Source organism: Apteryx mantelli, chromosome 3 (assembly GCF_036417845.1).
Source record: "Apteryx mantelli isolate bAptMan1 chromosome 3, bAptMan1.hap1, whole genome shotgun sequence".
Lineage (NCBI taxonomy): Eukaryota > Metazoa > Chordata > Aves > Apterygiformes > Apterygidae > Apteryx > Apteryx mantelli.
The window spans coordinates 19,238,917-19,264,284 of record NC_089980.1 but is presented as its reverse complement, the minus strand read 5'-3'; the positions used below and the strand labels follow the sequence as shown (position 1 = coordinate 19,264,284).

The 25,368-nt window shown below is 40.8% G+C and overlaps 1 protein-coding gene across 3 annotated transcripts; it reads left to right on the top strand.

The window, feature by feature from the left end:
* On the top strand, positions 1 to 19,443 carry B3GNT2 (UDP-GlcNAc:betaGal beta-1,3-N-acetylglucosaminyltransferase 2). Of its 3 annotated transcripts, none has more exons than XM_067292811.1 (2): positions 1 to 266; positions 17,009 to 19,443. In XM_067292811.1, exon 2 carries the CDS (start codon positions 17,018 to 17,020, stop codon positions 18,209 to 18,211), a length of 1,194 nt encoding a protein of 397 aa, XP_067148912.1. In that variant the 5' UTR covers positions 1 to 266; positions 17,009 to 17,017; the 3' UTR covers positions 18,212 to 19,443. The 3 variants fall into 3 exon arrangements, with proteins under 3 accessions (XP_067148912.1, XP_013816968.2, XP_013816963.2); XM_013961514.2 differs by lacking the exon at positions 1 to 266 and adding an exon at positions 657 to 701; XM_013961509.2 differs by lacking the exon at positions 1 to 266 and adding an exon at positions 16,421 to 16,514.
* Positions 19,444 to 25,368: the final 5,925 nt, after the last annotated feature.

Sequence of the window (25,368 nt, the reverse complement as noted above, 5' to 3'; positions counted from 1 at the left end):
GGCCGGGCCGGTGAGGGCAGGCGGCGGCGGGACGGGACGGGGCGAGCCCAGCCCAGCGCAGCCCTCGGCATCGCCCTCAGGTGCGGAGCCGCCGCCCGCCGCAGCGGGATGGAGCCCCGCGGGCCGTTGGGGCCGTTGTAAGCCGGCCGGGGCGGGGGACCCCCCCCTCCCCGCCACCACAACCGCCGCGGACGGGCACTCGGCGGCCGGACATGGTGGATTTGGCTTTGGCGGCGGCAGGAACGAGCCCGGCGGCGACTGGCAAGGTGAGGGCGGGAGAGGCTCGGCGTCGCCGGCCGCCGCCCGGCGGAGCGGCGCTGCCTGGGGTGCCGAGGCGAGGGGGAAAAAGAAAAAAACCACCAAAACCCCGTGATTTTCTGCTCAGCTGCTGCCTCCCCTTGTTCTCCCCTGCGGGAGGTCTCTTCCTCGCAGCTCGGTTGTGTACGGACAGCTAGGAGCTGGCGGTGGGGGGCGGACAGGTGGAGCGCTGTATACTTATTATTTTTTTTAAGTTTTTTTTTCTCTTTTTTTCTTTTTTTTTGTGTGCGCGGTGGGGGAGGTGGCGAAGGGTGGGGTTAAAGCATGCGGGGGCCGGCCCGTCCCCTGGCGCACACGAGCACCGGCGGCCGCACATGTTGCTACGAGCCGAGTGAGGACGGGGGGACGCGAGGTCCGTTGGCATGGAGGAAACTTCAAGAGCCGTACGTTTGCCGTCGCCTTTCCTTATTATTATTATTATTATTATTTTTTTTTCTTAACGTGGAGGGAGGAGGAGGCGCTGAGAGCGTGAGCTTCTGCCGAGGAGGCGGGAGGCTGCTGCAGTGCTGGGTGCTGCCGCTGCAGTCCCGCCTCGGCTGGAGGAGAGGGAGAGGGCGAGGGCACGGGCACGGCCCCCCTCGGGGTCCCCTCATTAGCCCGCTGCGGTCCGTCACCCGATAGCTTCATTAGGGAGCATCTAATCAGCGCTGGGGCTCTGCCGTTGCACCGCGGCGCTGAGGAAGCCTGGGGGCTTTTACAGCGCCGACTTGGATAAGCTCGGCTGGATATCGAAAATGCTGTTTTTCTTTAAGGAAAACTAGCCGCAGTATTTCTGTTCCTTCATAAAAACGATGCTTTTTTAGCCCTTTACAACTTCCTGAGACATACTGTACCCTGTCAGGAGGGGACTTCAGGTTACTCGCTTTGATTGTGGCCAAGCTGTAGCTCACAATTCATTAGTCATTCTGCAAAAATTTATGGTGAAAGTTGCTTGAGTAACCCTTTAGTCTAACCTCCCAGAAAAACTCAGGGCTGTTGAAGTTGATTATTAAACACTGATGTTTAGTTTAACTATGTAGATCAAGAGTTTACTTGCTTTTTTTTTTTTTTTTTAATCTGAAGACAAAAGAGCGGGTTTGGGCACAGAAGGACTTAATCTGGATGTGTAAAGCCATATACATAAAATACATTCTAAATATATAATCTGAGGATTGTTGAGGAAACATGATTATAGAGTCCTCCTTTGAGGACGTTTCTGGTTAATTATGCCTTCCCTGCCTTAAATAGGGACAGGCTCGGATTTTAGTTCTCCTTGAAAGTTGATTAAAAGAGTTTCATGTGTTTTTCCGTTCGTGTCATCTTGCAGTCCTGATTGTGCGTCAGATTTTCATGCAGAGTGTGCGTGGGGGGGAGGGTAGATAACACTCACTTCAGTGAGAAATACAGCTCCTGCTCTGTTCATGTGACTAGCTGTCGAATTAACTAGTGAGGAAAAACTACATGGACACCTTAGTGACCCAATCTAAAGCCTGTTGAAACCACTGGAGGAATCGGGTCCGGATTACTACCAAATGCCTGGAGTAAACAAAACGGAGAAGGAACTTTTCCAGTTCAGCAGATATATATATTTTTAATAGTTCTTCCGGGGCCAGGAGCAATTCGAAAAGACGCGTTCTAAGCAACAATATTGTAGTGGAGGCGAACTGAAATAAAGAACACTTGTCTTGTACTTCAAAATATAACGTTAAGGGTTGGGATCAAAGTCCTTTGGCTTAAAGGAAACCCTGTTTTTGTTGCTTTCTTTAAATGTGTGACTTTATATCTGTACCTCTTCTATACAAGAAGTGTTGCAATACTGTTACACAATTTGTTATGAGGAAGCTATAAACACTGCATAAAGCAATTAAAAATTGGAACTTGTTTTAAGTAATTTTGTCATCTGTAAACTGGTTTTGCTTGGATTTTTGTTTTTGATATGCACTATAAATAGAAATGAGGAAAATGAGGTACAGCAGCAGGTAACACTGCTGAAGTGACTTGTTGAAGGTCATGCATTAGATCACTAGGAGAGCTATCTAGCCCCCCCCCCCGATGCCTTATCTAGTAATAGGTACAGCTTGCTCATTTTCTGAGAAAATTATTCCTAATGAACAGAATGTCAGTGTTGGTCAGAAAAATAATTATTATTACTTGTCAGTTCCTTCTGAATTCTTAAATACTTCTCAGTAATGAAGGTGTTGCTGAGGAAATCAGTGTAAATCAGTAGAAAAAGTAGTGCTTGTTCAGATGCTTGTTCAGAAAGGTTTTGATGAAAGATGAAAAGTGGATAAAGTCCATATATTTGACAGCATAGAATATAAAATAATTTTCTGCATGAAAGAGTTAAGGCTGAGCATGGGAAACTGCAGGACTTGGGTCTTCATCTTCTTTCTTGCTTCCCCATCAAAATCCTGGAAGAAGGGAGTCTTTCAGAGGAGTATGACTTAGAGGATTCTTCGTTGCGCCTTGGCAGTGCCTGGACCCTTCGTAGTAGTTCATCCTTTTACTGCCACCTGGTGCAGCTATTTTTGTAGTGGGACTAGTTCTGATGGTGATTTTTACTGTTGTTTATGCTAAAACCATTTGACGGAGAACAAATGGTGGTGATAAGGCAGTCTGCATCAGTGCTCATGGTGTTGAAACACACAATGTGGTCATGTGTCTCATACCACAGCCAATATTGTCGTTATCACAACAGCCAAGTAGCAGTGATAGTTGCCATTAACATGTATACTTGAGTGAAATTTATATAGCCATGCTGTGTACTTGCTTCAGATTAGGTAAAGGAGAAGAAAAGATAGAACAGTATCAACTAAGATGCTCAGCCAGCATTTTTAGTAACTTGTTCTTTTTTCAGGAAATGATTTCATTTTTGACAAATAATGTCATTATTTTGTAAAATCTTCAGACAACTTGTGCAACTTCACATAAGTTACTTCGTGGACATTGTTCTGTATGCTGTCAAGCTTGGGGTTTTAACAAAGTGAGCAGTTCTGTCAGAAATATATCAAGGGACAATGTTCTAGATTTATATTTTACTGGATTCAGCTGTCTCATGTTGTATGAATTCAATTATTATGCTATTATACTCTCTCGACTTATGTTTTACAATCAAAGCATTTAAGCACTAAATAGTAGAGCCTTGTTGGTTTCTTGTAGGTTTGTCAGTACACTTAAAGCTTCTTGAAAACTGTAGGATTCTCGGACTTGCCAAGAACTGCCCCCCTGCCCTCCCCCCCCTGCTGTTGTCTATCTTATACTCTTAAACCATTGTGGCAACGAAGTTTTAATAATGTTTTATTTAGTTTGATCAGTGTATTTTTGTAGGAGGCGTGAAATGTAAAGGAAGACGTATTTTATTAAAACATTGAGCCTTTTAACATGTCTGTTTTTTCATGTTAATGTTTCTGGAAGACCATTAGAATTGATAGCCTTCCAAAAGCTTAAAACCATCTTTGTATCCTTTATTGATTGTAGATTTGGGGTATTTTTATTATATGTATGTGCATATTTTTCTGTTACGATACAGTAAAAGTACGTAACTTATTTTGAAGCAAGTGTCTAACCATTTGCTTTTCAAATTTAAACTTTTATAATCTTTTCTGATATACTGAATTTTAATCCCTAATGATTCTTTGTAAAATACCATTTTTAATCGAAGTGTTCACAATCATTTTGGGAAGAAAATGTGGTCATTGCAGTTTTGTGTATAAGAAATCACTGGATAAGTATTCGATGCTTCTGCTGTGTAAAATGCATTCTAGGCTATTTTCAGACAAATGCTTGATACAAATTTAGAGAAGAATCTGTCTGTGAGTGCAGCTAACAAAAAAATTACTAATTTAATCTGCCTGTTATGCCATGTTCTGACCTCATTGGTATATATTTAGATGTTTTTATCTCTGTCTGCCACTATTTAACAGTTGCGTTATGCAATCCTTCTTTGCTTAAAGACAAACAAAAAACCCCATGAAAAGATGGAGATAGAATAACGGCTCCACCCATCATTTTTATACAAAATGAACAAGTCACTAACTGAAAGTTGGAGAATAAATATCTTAGTGATGCATTGCTACCTGAACGCACCTGGCTTTTTACATGGCAGGAACTGACAGGAATCTCAGTATTGAGCTTTCCTTTCTCTTGCATCTTTTTCACTGACTTTACAGAGGGAGGGATGGGCCTTTTAGGATTCAAAAGGTGAGTAGGTAAACCTCCACAAGTCTCCAGGTCATGTATAATGCAGTGGAAACACTGGATCATTAAAACGTTTTGTGATGAACTGTGCAAAAGCGTGATTGAATTGATGTCTCATGAGAAGCAATTAGCATTTAAATAAGGAAAAGAATCCCAGTGTGTGACGGGTGTGGTGCTGAGATTTTTAAAGGGAGAATTGACGAAACAATTTCATCAGCAGTTGATTAAGAAAGCTTTTTGTTGTTTTAGAAAAATATAATATTAAGAGCTGAAAAACGTTGTACTTTGAAATAGTTTTGTACATCTTTGGGGGGGGAAAAAAAAGCTTCTGAAATTCAGTGACTTTTGTGTCAAGTTCACAGAGACGTTACTCACAGGGTGGATTGACTAAGTCACTTAAGTCAGTTATTTAAATCAAGTAAGCGAAAAGTCTTGATTTCAGGTAGATGACTAATTTTACTCTTTTTCTCTAAAAGATTAGCTCTTGATGGTTTACGAACCACCAGAGGATATGCGTAATTTGTGCAAAATCTGCATTAGGAGTGTGGTATTAAAAAGATGCGAGCCCCGCCAAAGGGGGTGGGGGGGGGGGTCTGCTCAGCTTCCCGCCCCAGCCGCCTGCCTTCGGGGCTGCACCGCCTTTTGTGCTGATCGCGGCCTTCCGCGGGCTGGTTCCGCTCGCTGACCTGGCGGCGGGATGCGACCTGCGCCGGGGGCCGGGGGCCGGGCAGGGCGAGCACGCTTTGCCCTTCCTGCGGGAGGGAGCCGGCAGACCCGCTGCGCCGCGTGCGCGAGCGCGTCCTCCGAGCTTGCTGGGGGGCGCTTGAGGCACGGTGGCTAACGCGGTGCTCCTGTCCGCCCTGCCCGCCCCCCTCCCCCCGGTCTGTGGTGCTGGCATAGCTGTTTGTGCAGCTGTGTTGTGAACCGAATTAGGGAACTGATTGGGTTGAGAAATAACCTTTTTGTTTGCTTGTCTTCTGGGTTGCGCGTAACGTAATACAGAGAGCTATGCAAATATGGGGACTCATGGGCTGGGAAAGAGTGGGATTTCTCAATCCAGTCTAAAGAACATTGCTGCTGTATGTCAGGGCTGTGCCCTGAATTTGGTGCCTTTTCCTCTTATTTGAAGAATGATATTTTTTTTATCAGATATTTGAATGTTAGAAAATGGCAATGCAATCGAAGAACTGTCTTGGAAGTGGAGAACTTCTTACTGCAAACTGTCGGTCTGCATTTGAATAGAAATAAGAATTAAATTAAAAGGCATGTAGAACAGCTTAAAATTGATTACTCCACTCCGAGACTTAGTGGATACTTTATATTGATACACAGGTACCCAATACCAAAGGAAATTCCTGCTGGAATTTAGCAGTCTCTAATCAGGTTAGGTGCTTATCTGCCATTAACATAATGGGAGTTAGCTGCCTAACCTGCTTACAGCTCTTTTGCAAAATCCTCTGGGTACTTATATGCATCTATAGCTGCCTAAAACTGTTGGAAAATATGTTCCACTTTCCTTAAACTTCATAGGCTGTCTCATGTTTTACTAAACTGAAGGAGGAAAATGAATATACCTACTGCAGAAGTCTACTGATTTTTCTCAACTTTAAATGAACTAGTCAAAATGACAAAACCGTTTTTTTGTATTGTTAGTCATGCTTGAAACCAAAACCAGTTAAAGGTGAAAGTCTGCTCATATATTTGCATTTTTAAAAGTAGGTGTTGCTTCCTTAAATGCATTTTAAATTCAGTACTGTAAATGGAGAAGGATGTCCAGAAATACTGACCTGAAAAGTTGCATTCCTAATTTGGTTTGAATTGACTTTTGAGTAACAGCCATAGTTCTTTCGCAGGCAGGAAAGCATTGCATGAAATGGCTGAGGTTATCATTGCAGCTGTTTATCCTATCACCTGGTCACTGGCTGCAAATGCAGAAAGTTATGGAAGTCAAATAGAAAACTGTCCGTTCACTTCTAAACCAAAAGCAGAATGGTCAGCTGGGCGCAATAACCTCATCAGACATACCAAGTTACAGTATCCTTGCTTGTGAAACATAATTTTTAATCATGTGGCTGATGTCCGACAGCCAGCATGACCAAGAAAACAAAGTAGGAGGAACACTTTCATGACTTGAAGTGTACAGTGCTTAAAGGACGGTTCTGTTAGCTGACTGTAAATAGTGGATGCTGCCTATGCAGATGTAAAGGTGGTTTGAATATGGTTAAGCCAATATTAATAGCTGGTTTTGAGATAAAGCTGGGAAGATGTATTATCTTGCTTGTTATACTGTGGAAATTATGCTTATTTGCCTCTTGCAAAAACATACTAATTTTTTTTTTTTTTCCTTCCAAATACAGCATTAAAGTAAGAACCAAGACAGTGGTCTGTTTAGCAGACTCTCTTTCTTTGGAAGTCCTTTGAAAACAACAGTCAAGCCTCCAATGCACTACCCCTTCTTCATTCTGTACTGCCACAACTAGCATTGATCCTCATGCTAAGCTGCTGGGAAGAAAGTAGTTCGTCATCCATTTCTATAGCTTTCTAGTTACGGGAAGAAAATATTCAAGTTGAAATAACCCCCCTGAGAAATAGCAGAGCATACTATGACTGGTAGAAATAGGTGGGCCGTGCTAGTTCAGTAGCTAACCAGCTGATTTCATTACAAAGTGTCGAGGAATTTGTACCTCAGGATGTGTGTTGTTATGGTTAAGGTAGCCTAAAGGCAAACTGCTGCTGGTGGACTGGTGCTTGTGTGACCCTACTTCTGGTTCCTCTGTGGATGGATTGAAAGTGGAAACAAAATCAGTAAAAATGAAAGCTTAAGTTGACTTAAAATGGGCTGTGCTGTGGTCTTGGCCACGTGAGTCTTCCTTCTCTTGCACTGGTACTGGTGTTTGTGCAGCAAGCACTGTGGCAAGCAAATCTGGTGACCTGAGCAGGCCGAAAACTACTTGCTGCTTTATTGTTAGGATTCTTTTTCTGCCTCTTTAGCTTTCTGAATTGATTTGGCACAGTCAGATTGGTACAAGGGAGGGATGGGACTCTGCAGTTTGTGGGGGAAGGAATAAATTACAAGAACGCATCAGCCATGACTGAAATTAGTTTAAAATGCCATGGAACTGTACCCCACCTGTAGCTGATGTTATGCATGGCAACTGACTTTCTTGGAAGAAATATTTCTCTGCTTTCATTTGGTTAAATCTCTTCTCTTGATTCTTAAACTTACTATTCGTTTAAACTGAAGCCTTCTCAAAGGTACTTGAAAACAGGAGTTTGTATATCAGAAGCTGACAACTTTAAGTTAATCTTAGCAAGCATGTCACAATGTCATATACTCTAAAGCCTGAACTGACCTTAGAATGACAGGTGACCTATGCATTGGATCAGGAAAAACAGGTTGCTTTAAAACCTCAGTATTAGAAGGCTTATGGTAGTATAACTATAGTATTAGGTTTTATAGCAAGTTGAGACCTTATGCTAGGTTACTGGTATAAAATTTCAATTCTAAAGAAAACCATTTTTATTCTTAGAAAAGGGAATTTGGATGTGTTGTGTTGTTTTGGATGTGCAGTTAGTGGTACTATACCCTCACAGATTTATAGCATGGATGTGAGTATAGTAGATTAGAATTGTAATACTAGTACGACTTATCAATTTATGGGGATGCTCCAGTGGTTTAAATTGCCATAAGCAAGTGAGGTGTACACGTGGAGTTCTGCTGCTCTTTTACTGTTGTATAAAAATATTCATGGAGAAAAGTAATTTATACCAATAGAAAAAATGGCATATAGACTAAACCTGGGACTGAGTTTACAGAAAATATTTTAGCAGAACCGCAAGGTTTCTCATGTGTGTACCTTGAACTTCTTTAGAAACATTCAAAACAATTCAAATATGAACTGATTATTCTCTCAGTAGATCCAAGGATTTGATTTTAACATGTAAGAAAAATATTTAGGCCTAAATTGCATTGAATTCGCTAGGTGCAAGGTATTTAAATATCTTAATTAAATATGGACCCTTTGAGAGGCTCAAATATAAACAGAGTTGGGGTGATCTGATTTTTTTTGTTATGCTTATTTTAATTTTAAAGAAGCAGGCAAACTAGATTAATTCACAGTTGAAGGTTTTGTGACTTAACCGATTTGGTTCAGGATTGGAAGCATTGAGTGTGAGGCAATGGAAGTTTTGTGATATCTCTTCCATCCATAATTATCATCTTGGAGGGAATTTTGCAGAAATTGTTTTTAATGAAGTTAAAAATATGTTTTCATTGTAGTCGTGAATTATTTTGTGAAGTATCTTGATGTAAACTTTGTGGATGTTGCTGAAACTTTTCTAAGTAGCAATATGAAGTTAACAAAACACCCGTTTCATAGCTGCTCTTTCAAATGCATATCTGAAAAGCTGACTCTCTGTTAACTTCTCTTTCCTGCTTTGAGAACTAGAATGAGAGAAGCAGCTGGAACTAGTCAAAACAGTGACAGAAGTAGTAATAATAAAACTTACTCCATTGAATTTCGGGGTCCTGATATTCAGAAAACGCCTTACCTTTTAACAGTCAGTGGATGAAATAATCAGTCTTACTACAGCAGTCAGAAGCTGACATCAGTAGTCTCAGGCCAGCATACAAGTAGGAGACCTAGCATTCTTCCTTTTCACTGGTATTATGAAGGCGTAGGGAGTTTTGGTTTCTCATTATACATTTACAAACATAATGTAGCAGGGATTTCCCCACCTTTCTGTAGCAGCTTCTGACAAGTTAACTTTTCAAGTTTTGTCTTAACATAACTGCTCCGAGCAATGCCTTTAAACACTGTGCATTATCTGATTGCTTTGAGAAGCAAGACTCTGAAGAGAATAAACCTGCTGACATTAGGAAGTAGTAGGCTGAGAAATTTAAATATTTGTATTGCTCATAGATCCCTTGAGATACCTGCAGGGTCTGTCTGCATTGCAGCTAGAGGAGTCAGCTTCAAATGATAATGTGGTTGTCTACTGACAAGCTTGTAGGATGGTGTTCTTAGCTAATGATGACTGAATCTCGGTGAATATGGTTTGGAGTCTTGGTGTGACCTGGTGATGGAGCACAGTCAAATCTGGTTTATGCTGCAGAAGAACCTTGTTGGAACATGTTCTCTGTGCTTGGTTGTGGCTATGACTTGGATTAGGTCTGAGAGGTTGCGAGTGGAGTCTTGCTTTGTTCTTTCCCTTAAGAATTGTAACTAATGTGGGGCACAGGATTATTTTATCATCTTTGTGCCTTTCTTCTTTAGTAATTGTGTGTGTGTATATAGATATATATTTTTTATAAGCACCTGCCTGGAGTATTTTTAGCCTGTTCTATAGATAAGAGACTACAATAACATGAAACTAGGGAGAGCCAAACCCATTTTAGATATTGATTAAACCCAGTAGTCATCCTTAATGCAAAAGGAAACAATTGGCACTTTATATGTGAGGTAATGAAGCCATTTTGTATGTGTTTGCACGTTGCCAGATGATGGTTATTTTCAGCATGTATGGAGAAGAATATTCGCCTGTTCTGTAGTTAGGTGTAACTTTTCTGTAAGCCCTCTGTACTTCACAAAACTGGGCTGTGAGATACAATTCTAGAGTTGTATTTAAAGAAAATGCCATCCATTTTATGTCATGCTTGCATTTGAGGTTTTATCAAGCATACTTTAGAAGTTACATCTTCTTGCATTCTTCAGATCTATACATCATGTAATAAACCTCTTGAGATGTTTTTATAAAAACATTTTTCATTTTATGAAGTAGTAAATACAGCAGTGATGTTAATTTCCACCTTACATGCTGTCTGAGGCTATTACTTGATTGCTGCATTCAATCCACCAAAGGGAACACATAATCAAAACGGGCTTTGTGAAATGTCACCTTTATAATACACTAGCAGCTGTAGGAACCAGTGAAAAGGGAACTGTTCAAAACATATGGAATGACTTAGTTTTGCTTTGGTGCCTGATAAAGTAGGTCAAAGTTTAGAAAGGTATTTCTTCTCTCCTTTTGGCCATAACTTCTGATAGTGAAAGTTAAGGTTATTGCTAGAAGTCTGCAGGCATAGTTTTGATGATTGAAACCATGGGCCTTGTAAGTATTACATTACAGCGTTTTAAAGGTGTGTGTGTTTTTTTTTTTTGTTTTTTTTTAAAGTCAGTTAAATAGCCACTGGACTGAATAGTGGATGTTCATTAGATCATTTTGTCATCTTTAAGTATATCAATCTTTAAAGAAAAAAAGTTGTTTTTTAAAGAGTTCGTGTAGGATACCAGATCAAGTGTCACATGGAGTGAGACCTTTCTTGTGTTGCAGTTCAAGTTATATTTTTTTACAGCACTTTAGAAGTAATGGATTTTCATCCATCTGGGTGCACATATATGTTGATTGAACTTATTTCTAGAAGAGCACCTTCCTATCCTACCTTGAAAGTCTTTACCGTTTATAGTAGCTTCTCTGGTTGAAATGCAGGAGTGTCTTGCTATAAAACTGTAGGAAAGAGCAACTGGCTTCACAGCTGTGGGTAATGTGCAGCATCTGCCAAAATCTGGATGTTGAAGCAACTTCCAGTTCTTCAGAATTTCTCTTTGGACTGGTTGTATGGGGTTGCACTCACTGGACTATAAATACAGGCATCTTTTACTTTCACCTTGAATGAATGTTAAAACAGAATTTCTGTGGAATTGCAAAATTTTCTGTATTTTGAGGGCAACAAGAGTGCTACAAATCGAGTATTCGGAAGTTACAGCTAGGGATTCAAACTAAGAACTGTTCAAACCAGTTAACCAGCATGTTTTTTCTTGAAATTGAATTTAGCGAGAACTCTGACTTTTGAAGTACTTATGAGCTTGGAACTGTTTCAGTCATAGATGAACCTGAATTCTTGTGTGACAAACCTATGTATTTTGAGTTGCAGGTGAAAGCAGGAGTGCAGAGAGCCAACAGCAGAAGTTGGTTAGTGGTTGTGAAATGCACAGCAGCCAAAGATAAGTCAGAGAAAATAACATCTTATTAACAAGGAGGCTATTTTTACTTAATTTTTCAAATCTGTTTTTAATTTAACTGAGATCACTTGCATGATTGCAAGCAAATACAAACTGACTTACATTGCTTGATTATAACCTAGCTTAAAAGGATTTTCTGGTAGCACAGCTACTCATTTAAGATAATGTATCCTAGCAGTCCTCTCATCTGAAGTGTAGCTGCTCTTCAACTTTTTTTTTTTTTGAGATATCTTGCTAGAGAGAATGAGTTAGTGCACTGTCTGAATCCACTGTGTTTCACTGTCTCTATTCCAGAGAGATTTTTTTTTCTGAACTTCTAAATATACTTTTTTTTTTTAGCTACTTCTTGGAAGATCTGCCTCTTTTCTTCTTGCATTTTTGTGCCCTTTAGTTAAAACTCAGTGGAGGTTTAAACTTGCTTTTGTGTACAGCAGGGTCTTAATAGCATCAGTTCAAAACAAACAAAAGAGGTTAAACCATTGTGATCCATGTGTTTCGCATACTAACTTTGACGTCAGTACAGAAAATCCAGAGGGCTGTAGCAGGGCTAATCAGAATTCTCCTGAGGGATGCTGTCTCCACTGTGAGAAGTTCAAAATGATGAATCCCCTGTGCCGTCAGCTAGGGGCTGGTACGCTGAGATACTGCTCTTGGTTTTGCCTCTCCGCTTGCCCTGCTCCAGGTGTAGCCATCATGTCTTTTGTCAGGGGGAGTTATGGCTCCCCGTTTGTCTAAATTCCTGCGCCCAGAAAATAGTCTGTCTTTCATAATTCCTGGAACTGTATGGAGTGAGCATGCTCATTTTCTGCCAACTCTTCTAGGTCGCCAAGTAGAATCCTGACAGGCTTTTGGAATATACTTATTCTTGAGATAAAGCATAAAAGAATACTGCTTAAAAACAGTCGGTGAATACCATTTCCTTGCTATTTGGCATTAATGTTACCTGGACTTAAATCGAGGCTCTCTGGGTGTTTGGGATCTTCTCTTGTGGCTCATGGCTTCTTTGTAATGCTTGCTTTTTTTTCCCCTTCCTCTATTGTGGTTCTTCTAGTTTTATTGATTACTGCCTGGTTCCACAATGAAGCTGTGTTTCTTCCCATGTTCTGCTGCCTTGTCTTTTCTATCCATCTCTTGATCCTAGAGCTTCCCTTGTGGATCTATAAATGTGTTTCCTTCTACCAGTACCTTAGTTCTTGCCTGCTGTGAAATGTGAGAGTGGAGCAGAGCTGAAAAAGACAAACCCACCCCTATTTATACGAATAACTATTTCCAAATCTTGTATTTTTAGCAGACCCTTGGTTTATCCAGAGTAAGATTAATTAACATTTTGTTCTAGCCATATGGATGTGTGCTAAAGACTTCTAACAAATGATGGATTTTGTATGCAATGAAATTAATGCACAACAATTTCATAACTGCATGGCTCAAAATTCATATGTTGTATGAGTAAGCAGAAATGTGACCACTTGTACAAATTTGAACTGATTATTAAAAATATTTTCAGATTGCTGTAGCTGAGAAGTTGAGAACTTGAGGGTTGTGTGTGTTAGATCATCTCAAATGTAGGTAGCTTTTTTTCACCTTACCTGCTGAGGTTTGAATAAGATTTCATCTGTTCTCTGTGTTTTTGTTTGGAGATTTTTTTTTTCCTTTGTTCCTCTGAGGTTGTGTGTGTACTGGGATTCACTTAACCAGCATACAGTGTTTACTCTTGTATTTTTTTATTTTATGCTAGCTAGTTATGCATGCTAGGATTTTTCTTTGCACAACACCTAAAGCAGCTGGAGATTTTCAAATAGGATATTGTTTTGTACTAGTCATCTCAGTTCTTCAACAAAACTGGGTAAAAATGTGTGCAATAATTAGGTGTGAATTGGTCATATTTAATTTCTTTTGGGCTTCCCTAACTGATACTCTGCTCTCAGCTGTCAGAGGAGAGGCAGCTGGGTGTGCTGATAGAAGAGGCTGTTACTGGAATAGGAGAAGGCTGTTGTGATGGATTCCGATTGCTACCACGAAGTTGTGAGTAGGAAATGGGCCCTGTCTTGTACTCTGAGATGCTGCTCCTTGGCAAGCTGCCCAGAACACACAATTTCCACCACACTGGCATTTTGGTCAGTCACTGTGGTGTCAGCAAAGCAGATGGGAAGTGAGTTGTCTGGAGACATGGGCTGTGGCTGCTCTCAAAAAAAAAAAAAAAAAAAAAAAAAAGTTGATGAGTACTCTGTTACTGTATTTTGTGACTAAATACAGTTCTATTAATGTGAAATTGCCTAATTGGCATCCTCTTATCAACGATTGTTTTTATTCATAGAAAAAGCCTTTCTGAAATCTGTTGCTTTAGTCTGTCACTTGAATACATTGCTTCTCGTTTGGGAACCTCAATCTAATACTACAAATAAGCATTTCAAATCTTTGTGTAGTTTAGAAAAAGTTGCTATTTTCTTTGCAAATTAAGTTTTATCCCTTTTTCACTTGGTAACCGCTGTTTTTCATTTGTTATTTTTAATTAAAGAGTTAAATATTCATATCATTGATAAAAAAATACATGTAGGTAGCTTTTAATTATAGAACGTATAATGTCAGACAATTGTGGGCAGATATGGGGGCAGTCAGGTCTTATAAAACTGAGTCATTTGTATCGATACTGAATGCTACCTATTTTTTTTCTCAGAAATACTAATTTTATCAGCAATAGTGGAGAGCTTTTTAGAAAAGTACACTGAAAATGATATTTGAAGTAATTATATGTGGGACTGGTAGCACTGACCATGTATTATTTCTTGGAAGCACTTTGATCTTGCCAGGCTGGCATTTGCTGATGAAACCTTCTACCAAGTCCAAGAGTAAACAGAGCTTTTTCTCTGTAGGATCTCTGTCCCATCTGCTGCAGGGGTTGCAAGGCTATGAGGAATGACAGAAGATTAAGGAAGATCTTGTGCTTACAGAATTTAAATGCTGACCTGAAAGACTTAGTGACTTGAAAGACTTTGTCAGGTCATTGAAATAAAACCTTGGCGAATGGCGTCTCATTGGGTTCAGAACAGGCTCGGTCAAGCATCCAAACATGACTTACGGAGGTGTTGAATACTCATAGCTTAGTAGTAGCTGGGGCTGTGAACAGATGAGCTGCATTGCATAGTGCTACATATCCTGGAAAATCAAGTTCTGGAAAGACATCTGAGATTGAGTGCTTGGGCAATCCTATGTCTGTTTGCTATTAATAGGGGGACTGGCTCCCGCCCCTGTCCCAGGAGTACTGTGATCCTCAGTTAAATAGCAGGTGATTTGTTGTTCTGGTGAGAAATGCTATAGAAACATCTGAGGACAGCGTAAGTAAACATTGGTGTGCCTCTGAACTACAAGCATAATACAAAATGCGGGGTAGCTTAATACATGAGAACCAAACTAAGGTCGCATATAATGCGAGGCATTTTTAACTGCTGAATACTTTGTCTTTTCACATAGCACAGTGAAGTTTCAAAGGGAATACAAATAAATAATGAGTAACAGACTTTCTTTGAAATGTTATCTTAATCTGTTACCTAGCTTTGTTGGTCTCTGAGAAAAGAAGTTTGTTTCCCTACTTTCTCTATGTCCATTTTTTCATCAAACTTTGGTCAAGTCTAAGTTTAGGAAATGCTTTATCTACGCTTTTAGCGGAAGCTGTTGTGGTAGTTGAAAGAGGGAGATAAAGTTTTGTTTGAACTCTGTCTGTGTGGCCAGCCAGTGCTTTCTAACAGTTCGGTTGTTTAGCTTTCACAATGACACTGGCAACAATCAGAGTTGTGTCTTTTAGGTATGGAAGAAAACTACTTTAAACTCACAACAGCAGGCTTCGTAGCTGGTGGAGAGCAGGACTTGAAATAAAGCAGAGTCGGTCTGAGCACGTACCGAGCTAAATGTATAGATGCTACAGGAGGCCACATGAAGGCAGAGTAGGGGTTTTTCTCTGTGTAGTTCTTTGTTTGAGTGTCTTTTTGTTTGTGTGTTTTGTTTTGTTTTCTTAGCTCAGTAATACTTCCTTTTTGGGTTCAATGAGAAGCCAGTGGTGAAATGAGGGGAAAAAAAGATTACTCTTTATTTCCATGCTGCTTTCTTACCAAATTCTGTATTTCAGTTGTTGAGGAGTAAAGGTAAGACTAGCTGAACTAGATCAGACCAAAGGTCTGTCTAGCCCAGGCTCTTGCCTCTGGGATGGCTGGAAATAAGTGTGAAGATAAGGGTACCCAGCATATTCTCAAGTACACCTTCCTGCCTGATGGTGCCCTGTGGCTTAGGGACCTCTGAGCTGGCATTTGCAACTGGGCTTTTCTGTTTAAAAGCCCATATGAATCTTTACTTCATTAGGCTTTTCCGATCTTCCTAAGATCATTTATACTTCTGGCGAATGAAAGCTCCTTTGACAATAAGTTCCATATCTGACTTAACTGTAGTCTTACTAGTTTTCTTACTCGTCCTGACTTTTTTTTGCTAGTCTGGCTTCCAGATTTAGAATGGCTTGTTAAACTTTGTGTGGCTTGTACACTGATTCTCTAGCCCTCTTGTCTAGTAGACAGTTTGAGCACTGCTTTAGAGGAACACTGTTTTCATGTTACTGCTTGTGCTGTAAGCCTTCATTCTGCCACCTGTGGAAGAAAGAGGGCTTGATCTCTTTTCTGTCTCAGTAAGAACTGGGGATGGGTCACAGAGTAACCTGTGCTACGATAATGAGTCCCATTTATTCCTCCTGGTCTTACATCTGGGAAACTTCTCCCTTTTGATTTTGGTTGCTTTTCTTTTCCTAGAAATAATTGCACATTCTGCTGCCATTCATTTCCTCTTCTAGTTGGAGAAAAACTCAAAATTCAGGTTCTCTCCTGTCTGCAGAGATCTGAATACCAGAGTGTTGCAGCTGGCTGGTTTTGTCGGCCTCTCTCCCAAGGAACAGCAAAGTGACATGGACAGAGGCAAACTGTATGCTCTCAAATTCAGCTCTGCCTGTTTTGTAGTTGGAAGGTATAAGAGTACATGTCTAAAGCTTGAAACTTAATTTAGAAATAAGTGACCCTTATTGTATAGCAGTTCATTCTATATCCTTAAGCTCACCTTACTAGCGCAAAAAAAAGGTTTCTCTAACCTCTCTTTTGGCATGCTGAATGCTCAGATTCTAACTGTTACACAGTCAAATATTTAAAGTGACATAAATGAGGATCAAAAATCACTTGCTAGTTTGGATGCAGTGTGGAATGCTCCCCAAAATTTCAAAGTAGCAAATGGAAATTTTACCTGCTTACTGCTCTCTTGTTTGCTGATGAAACCCCTACCCATACTAAGCTGTAAGTGTGCATGTATGAGAGAGATTAGTTTTTACTTTTTCTGATGTAGGTAGCCTCTGTCTTTATGCTACTACCTTGTACATCTTTATCCAAAAGTAGTTTGCATTTTTATGAAATCAATAACTTGACAGGAAGAAGTCTAAAAATCTCACTCTTTTTTTTTCTTCTTTCCAGGTATGAGAAATGAGTGTTGGACGCAGAAGATTAAAGCTGCTGGGAATTCTGATGATGGTAAACATTTTTATTTATGTGATTGTGGAAGTTTCAAAAAGTGACAGCCAAGAGAAGAATGCAAAAGGACGTGTTATTATACCACGCAGCAAATTCTGGAGAAAATATACTCCCCACAAAGCTTATTGGAATAAACAGCAACAGAAGCTTGAACTGCTCTACAACCCTATTTTGACCTTGCTTTCCAATATGACTGTGGAAGAGAACTTAGTTTCTAACTCTAGTGTTTTCAGTTCTTGTGAGCCTGACCCGTGGGTAACTTCGGAGGTTAGTGACTTTGCAAACTTGCCAGAAAGATTTAAAGATTTTCTGCTTTATCTGAGATGTAGAAATTATTCATTATTAATGGATCAGCCAAACAAGTGCAAACATAAACCTTTTCTGCTGCTGGCTATTAAGTCGCTTACACCACATTTTGATAGAAGGCAAGCAATTAGGGAATCCTGGGGCAAAGAAATACAGTCGGGGGATGTAACAGTCAAAAGGGTCTTCTTACTTGGACAGACCCCACCAGAGGATAATTTTCCTGATCTTTCAGACATGATAAAATTTGAGAGTCAAACCCACCAAGACATTCTCCTCTGGAACTACAGAGACACTTTCTTCAATTTAACTCTGAAAGAGGTGCTGTTTCTTAAATGGGTCAGCAGCAGCTGTGCAGATGTCCAGTTTATTTTTAAGGGTGATGATGATGTTTTTGTGAATACCCATCAGATCCTGGATTACTTGAAGAGCTTATCAAAGGACAAAGCCAAAGACTTATTTATAGGTGATGTGATCAAAGATGCTGGACCTCACAGAGAAAAAAAATTGAAGTACTATATCCCAGAAAGTGTTTATGAAGGTTCATACCCTCCATATGCAGGAGGTGGTGGGTTTCTGTACTCTGGTGATCTGGCATTAAGACTGAATAATGCGTCTGACCAGGTACTCCTTTATCCTATTGATGATGTTTATACTGGAATGTGCCTTCAGAAGCTTGGGCTTGCTCCGGAAAAACACAAAGGCTTCAAAACATTTGATATCGAAGAGAAATACAGAAATAACATATGTTCCTACACAAACTTAATGTTAGTACATAGTAGAAAACCTCAAGAAATGATAAAGATCTGGACGCACTTGCAAGATCCACACTTAAATTGTTAAAGTAACGTGCGTAAGTGTTTTAAGTACAAATAACTTTCCAAGTTTGGGTCTGACGTGGTGAACCATTGAAGCTCCATTTAATAGTTTTCAGGTTTTCTCTGGAAAGTTTTTCCAGTACTTCTGAAAGTGAGAATAATACTAAAATTTGAGGGGATGGCATGAAGACTTGGTCCTGATTTTTTTCCACTGTTCTAGTGGTCATTATGTTTCAATATTTGCCTAAATTAATTAAAAAAAAAAAAATTCAAAGATGTAACTAGTGGTCATTGATTGGTTAGCTATATTGGAAGCAGGAATTGCCTACTACAGTGCATCTTTCTTTAATTGTGATGGTGGAAGATAATTTTTCCTTGAGTGATGTTTGCGTGGGGGTGAGTGAAATACCACTGTCAACTGAAAATTCACAAATTGGGGTAATGTAGTATTACTTAAAGTATGAAACACTCAAAAGTGACTTTAACTATTGATTTTTTTCTTTAATTTATGGGTTTTGGTCTTTTTGCAACCCTGAACAGTATTTTCTCCTTTACATGTGATCTTTTGTGCAAAGTGTGCCTGTGTCCAAAAGATTTACCCTTTTTTGGGTGATGCTTTTTTGCACCAGGAAAAGAAAAAAGTATAATACTGTTTCAACCACCCCATAAGAGATAAGAGCTGAACATATAAGGGGAAGGAAGAACAGATTTTTGTTTTGGGCTGGGCAGTGGGTACAGTTTTGTCTGCTTTTTTTCAAAGGTTATGTGAGGAAAAAGCTGACTTGTTACTCGTGTTATTTAGGCGAAAGCTACTCTGGTCAGTCCTTGTTTTCTGTTTTGGCACTAAAAGCGATCAGGTAGCTTGATTTGATGCAAATAACTGACATTGCACACTGCTTCTGAGAGCACGGTTTGGATCTCTCCTATAAAGTGGTAGCAAATCTAGAATTGTGCAGATCCTAGAAGTTTCGAGTTTTGAAACAAACTTTGAAGTTGCATGATGCCTCATGTAGAGTTAAACGTTCTCAAAACTCAGATTTTTTTTCTGTATTTCCACATCTTGCTTATAAGAGTTATTCTAAATAGTGATTGCTTCCTTTGTATATGTAGAAGTGCCTGTCTATTTATTGTTCAGATTAAAGACCAAAACATTTTCTTAAATATATTTTGTGTAACATTTTATTTGTATAGTGTTGTCACTCAGATATTTAAATAGAGCATGATATTTTAAATCTGTGAGATGTGTAACATGTTAAATAAAGCTAATTGTTATTTTTGAATTTGGAAAAATAAAATGTGATTTAAATATTTCTTGCAATGCTTCGTGCTAGATTTAATGTCGACTTACGGAGCTGTTGCACTCTACTGCAGTGCATTCAGTAACAACCTGTCTGAAAACTGTCAGAGTAAAAGACTTTACTCAGCAGCTGCTTCTTTTTAACACTTGTATGGTAAACTGTCTAGAAAATGCTGTCATAGTGTTGTGCCTGGGTTCGTTAGATGATGTAATAGATGGACAACTCTAGCAAGAGAACATGAAGTGCCCTAGGAAAATTGGTGCGTACAGAAATCACTGACTATACAATAATCCTGCTTATACTGCAATTGTAAGGAGTCAAAGGATGGATTGGAGGGCTGGCAATTTAATCTGGTTTTTATTTAAAATAACTTGACAACAGCAACTCTTTGGGGCTTCCCCCCCCCTTTTTTTTTGTTGTTCCTTCCTTTATCTTGAAGAACAGGTGTGGTATTTTGGGGGGCTTGGGGAGAGGAACTGTGGCCTTCCACCTTTCTCTTCTGCAGATGTTCACCACGGACCCCTGGCTAGACCAGTTGAAGTCCGAGCCCTGGTGTTGTGCCGTGAGGCTTGGCCCCACTGCTTTGTTGCTCCTTAAGAGAAATGACACTTTTCCAAAAGATCTACAGACTAACTTACCGTGCGTGCGTTGCTTCATACTTTCCCTAACCATGTTAAGAGACCTGTTGCCTTCTAAATCTTCGTGGGGTTTCTGTCAAGAGCCTGGACCAAGTGAAGGAACGGAAGCTGGCGGATGATGGGGAACGCGAGCAGAGATGCTGTGTTGGACGTCTCTGCAGACTGAAGAGAGGGAGAAAGGTGGGTAGTGCGGGTGAGCGGAGGTGTGGGGCAGAGAGGAAGAGAGGCAGCTGAGCGCTGAGCACTGCAGCTGAAGAGGAACTCCAGGGAAGGATCGGAGAGAAATGAGCGGGATGCAGATGCAAAGGGACAGGAAAAGAGCCCAAGAATTAAATGTGATGAGTAAGACCAGGTGGAGTATATACGTTGGTGGTAGAGTATACATACTGATATTAACCTGTTAGTGAAATGGATGGGACTGGTGGGGTGCCAGCATTTATTATTTGCTTCCCATAATCATGAGATTAGAAGCAGGCCTCTTGTACTGGGAACAGCAGGGAAAGGGGAAAATGGACCGCGTGGTACTGGGCAAGGAGAAACCCTGGGGAAGAAGCTTTACCTGCCTTCCTAACTAAGCAACGGGAGAAGAGAAAGGAGGGGAGAGGACAAGACTGGCCCCAGGGGGCTAAATTGGAAGAAGACACTGGAGAGGGAATTGGACTTGCTAGTTCTGTCCACGCGATGTGGCGAGGCTGGTGACCCTACTGTCCTGTTCGGTCTCCAGCGCACGCTCGGGGAGAAAAGTTTCCACAAAAGACTGGAGTGTGCAGAGGAAAGAGTAAAAGGGAAGAAATGGGAACAAGGAGAGGGAAACGGGCTGCAACTGGAAGAAACAGCATGAGGCGGGAGTGTCCGGCAGAGTATTAGCATTGGGAATGTGGAGACCTGGGGACATCTGGGAACTGAGGACAAAAAAAAAAAAACAAAAAACCTTTAAAAAGCAGATACAATTTTAGATTATAGCATCTAATTTGCTTCTTTTGTGCAGGTTCCTGGTTCTTGTAGCATCGGTTGAGTTCTAGGTACTTTAAAACAAAAGTGGAGGTGATGCAAGTAAAGCAATTATTTAGTTAGAAAATTATTTAAAGAATTCAGTGAGAAGGAAGTGATCTGGTAAATGTGGAGAGCTAAGTGGATTTTTTTTTTAATTCAAGGAGAGAAAAGAGTGTGCTAAGATGAAAGCATGAGGAAATCTGACTACAATGAGAATAACAGGAATAATGTAATTTGAAAACTGAAATAAGAGGTGTTTGGATGAGACGGTCTAAATATGAATGTGTTATTTTTTGTTTGTTTTTTTTTCCTCCTGAACACAGCTAGGAAAGTAAAGTGCTTCTGTGATTAAATGGTGTTGCATCAGGGTCAGCCATTAGAATCCATTAGCCTATTTGCACGCTGGGCCTTTACTTCTAAATCCAGTCTTCAGAAGAGCCCGTGTGTTGGGAGAGGGGAATAGAGGCCTCCAAAAATGAGCTGTAATTAATGCACAAGTTATAATGCCTGTCTGCTAGAGGTAGGAGACCCTTTTTTCTTTATAGAAATTTTCTGCTGGTCTGTTGCTTGAACTGTGTAAGCACTTTAACTTGTTCTCCTCTAGTTTGTGCCCTCACTAAATGGAGAAGTAGTTTCTTCTGAGGCAATGCGAGGGATACCTATTCTCACCCCCCCGCCCCACCGTCCCAAAGTTACTTTTATTTTCTGTAGACTTAAATAAAATGTAGTGCTTGATTGGATTGGCGATAAGAGAATTCTTGACAACCAAAAATCCTCTCTGCTTTTCAGTGTACAGTTGGAAGCACTGAGAAGAACTTGTGAAGAGCTTTATCTGGGGAATACAAGACATATGCAGATTAGAATTTAATAAAACTTTTGACTTAGGTACGTAATTCAGAAGGGATCCGTCTCCATAGACACATGCAGGTAGCTCTTAATTTCAGGCTCTCTGCTGTGGTAACAAGCAATTTAGCTCTTACTTTCCGCCTCTGTTGCGCTGATCTAGCTTTCAATAAACAGTTTATTCCCCGAACTCTGGCCGCCTTTCCCTTCTGGCTTATGCCTCATACGGGTAAGATGTCCACTGTAGTGCCGGAGGGCACCCAAGCAAATGAGTTCATGGCTACACTGCGAACGATTTCCTTTTCACAGAATAATCCTGAAACGAACTTTGCAAGCAAATAGGGCAGAGAGAGCTGCTTCATTGATCCCTTTATGAGCAATAACGCATGGAGAAGTTTCTAAGGAGAAAGACGGAGAGAGGAATGTTGACCAGGGCTCCCGCAGCGACTCAGCGTGAGCACAAGGCATCGCTCTTCTTCGCTTCTGGCTCTTCCCCAAGCAAAAACCGTTGTGCTGTTCACGCCTGGAGCAAGATGAGAACCGGGGTGGCAGTGAACTTTGTCAAGCAAACTCGGGTCTGGAAGCTTAGTCATGGCCAAGAAGCTCTGTGTTATGCAGGAAAAAGACTTCTGCCAGTGCTCTTTTTTCTTTTTTTTCTTTTTTTTCCTTTCCCTCCCCAAGAAGGAAGGGTGAATGAAGACAAGATTAGAAAGAGACTTTTGGTCTTAACCTGTTGGGAGCATTTTGATGTCTCGTTCTCCTGTAGCTGTACATCATATTACAACTGCTGTGCCACAAACTGGAAGATCAAAGCGAAATTTGTAAATGCCAGGCCTGATGGAAAATGAAGCAGGTCGGTTTTTCTTTTCTTTTGTAAATCTCAAACCAGGTCTTCTGTGGCTAAAATCTAATCATGGTTTTATAACATTTGCTTTGGCTCAGGCTGCTCAAAGCAGTGTTTAAACAGCCTTGCCTATACTATCATGCGATGTGGCTAAGCAGCAGCACGTGTAGTTTGTAGATTTGCATGCTGTTTGCATTTGTCAGTGAAAACATTTGTACCCTGTCAAACAACTGGCTAAACAAGGTGCGTTGGATCTTAGCTCGTCTTGTATCTGCCTCTGTTCTGGGGTCTATTAACATTTATGTAGGTACGGAAGAAATCTGTGTGTTCTCAAATTTTCTGTTTTCCACACTTATTAGTGCATTGTTATAGTCATCTTCTTTTAGTGTCCTGCAGCCCGAGGACTTCAGACCATGAGCTGTGTGCCTACGACTTAGCACTTGTCTTCATTGCAGAGTCTAGGGCACAGGACAAGGTGGAAGGATCACGGAGGCCTCGATACTCTGCTGGGGAAGTTTGTAGCCCGAGTGCTCAGTTCAGGTCAGGAGCAATGTGCCCAGTGTGTGTTATGATCCAAGAGGGCTGGCAAATGTCCCTCATTTCTAACCGTAGGCATATTGGGATGTCAGTTATTGTGGTGGTGCGGAGAGAAGTCCTCCAGCCCTGAAGGATAACAGAGAGATGGGATCTCTGCTTTCGGGGTCTTTCCTCCTGTTGTTGGTTAAACTCCCTAAATTTGCTGACCGTAGGTCAGGCTCTTCTCTCCATCTCACCCTACTCTCTTCTGAGAGGTGGTTCATACGAATGCATACCAAATTCCCTGCCGGAGGAGCAAAACGAAAACTGTCACGTGCTGCCAGGGATTTGTCGTGATAGAAACTTGCATAATCTAGAATTTTAGAGAGAGAAAATTCCCAGTTGACCCTCTTAATCTCAGGCTCCTTGACTCCCTCTGCTTGTTCAGCTGATGACCTGGAACAGTTTTTCCAGTCTTCACTGCTGAGGATCCTGTCTAAATGCATCCGTGTTTCTTTCCATATTGCCATCATGTCTTTTCCTCCTCCTGCTTAGCTGGCTTTAGCATCGTTTCCCGGAGGAGTCCAGGACCCACCTCACCATTGCTCCTCTCTCTGCTGTGTTGTCTCAGATGCTGGCAGAGGGCTAGGTGCTCAAGTGCCTCGCTCTCCAATAAACCTCAGGGCTTTTTGAGAACCCCCTCTTTGTGCTCACCGAAACGATGGATTTTCCCCTCTCTAGCAGATGGGATTCAAATTCCTCAGATTAAGCAATCCTAAAAGTACTTGTTAATGATTTCATGGCTTCGTGCTCAGTGCCAGGCCCTTGAACTGTGGACGAAAGAGTTTGGACAGTGTTGTTCACTTAAACACCTGGGAATTCAGTTTGGGGGGGGGGGGGGCGGAAATTACTCCTGTCATGGGCCTGATCCGAACTGGTTCAAACGGTGGAGTAAGTGGGGCAAAAAAATGCTGATCTGCAAATCAAGCTATAAACTTTCTGATTAAGAATTTATCTTCTCTCCTGTCACTGCTAGTGTCGTTTCTTCTTCTGTAAGCAGTACTGCTCTGGACAGACTGGGAAAGAGTTTCTGCAAGGGTTAGAAATAACCCTTAAATGACCCCTGCCAGCTTTTAAAGCTGAGAGCTGCATGTTCCCGTTGAGCACTTCTTGGGCTGTGTTTTTGCGTTCCTTCCCTCTCTCCCTCCATCCCTCTGCCTACGCTTGCTCTGACCTCTCCTTTTGGCTGTTTCTGCCGTGCAAGGGGCTTGAGCAGGATTCATTCATTTATGGGTTATGCCGGCAGAGCAAGGCAGAACGCACGCGAGCCTTTGAAAGCGCTCGGTCGAACCTGTGGCTTCCTTTCAGGACCACGAGCCTTGCCTGTGAGCAATGCCTTGGAGCTACAACTCTATTAAATTAACAAACGATGTCCTTCTTCAAGTCTCCTCCTGCCTGTTTCCGTACTTGCGGGATCACTCGCTTTCTTGATGCTTTCTTTATAGGTTGTGCTCTTCCCCCCCTGGATCTTGTAACATTAAATTATTAGCTGTTGTGATAAGAGTTGGAAAAGATGTGGGATTTCTGTTCAGTGTATGCAACTATTAAGCCAAGTGGGGAGGCTAACATCTGTCAACTTTCTACAGAAATCGAAGCTACTCACCCTACGAGTAGAGGTGAGATTAAAAACATCCATTCTAAAACCAAATTTTTATTGAGATTTAAAATATTATACTTGTCCAATGATGTTATTGAAGAAAAGTAAAGACATGTTTGTGTGCCTGGAGATCCCTCGTCTTTTTCTTCTTTCTCCAAAAGTGCATCTATTTTTCACATCTTGCATTTATTATTGTCCAACATGCAAGCACACAAATGATAGGGGAAAAAAACCCAACTGAAGATATTGCAAAACCTTTCAGATAGGAAACAACCAGGGTAGCAAATAACAGACTAAGCAAAAGGAATAAATAACCTATCACTTAGAAGGACCCCTTGCCATGCACAGTGCGAGGGAATATTTTTTTAAAGATGTATAAATAAATAAATAAAT

Bases quoted from the DNA above. Each gene is read 5' to 3' on its own strand.
- B3GNT2 (XM_067292811.1), top strand. From the start codon at position 17,018: ATGAGTGTTGGACGCAGAAGATTAAAGCTGCTGGGAATTCTGATGATG.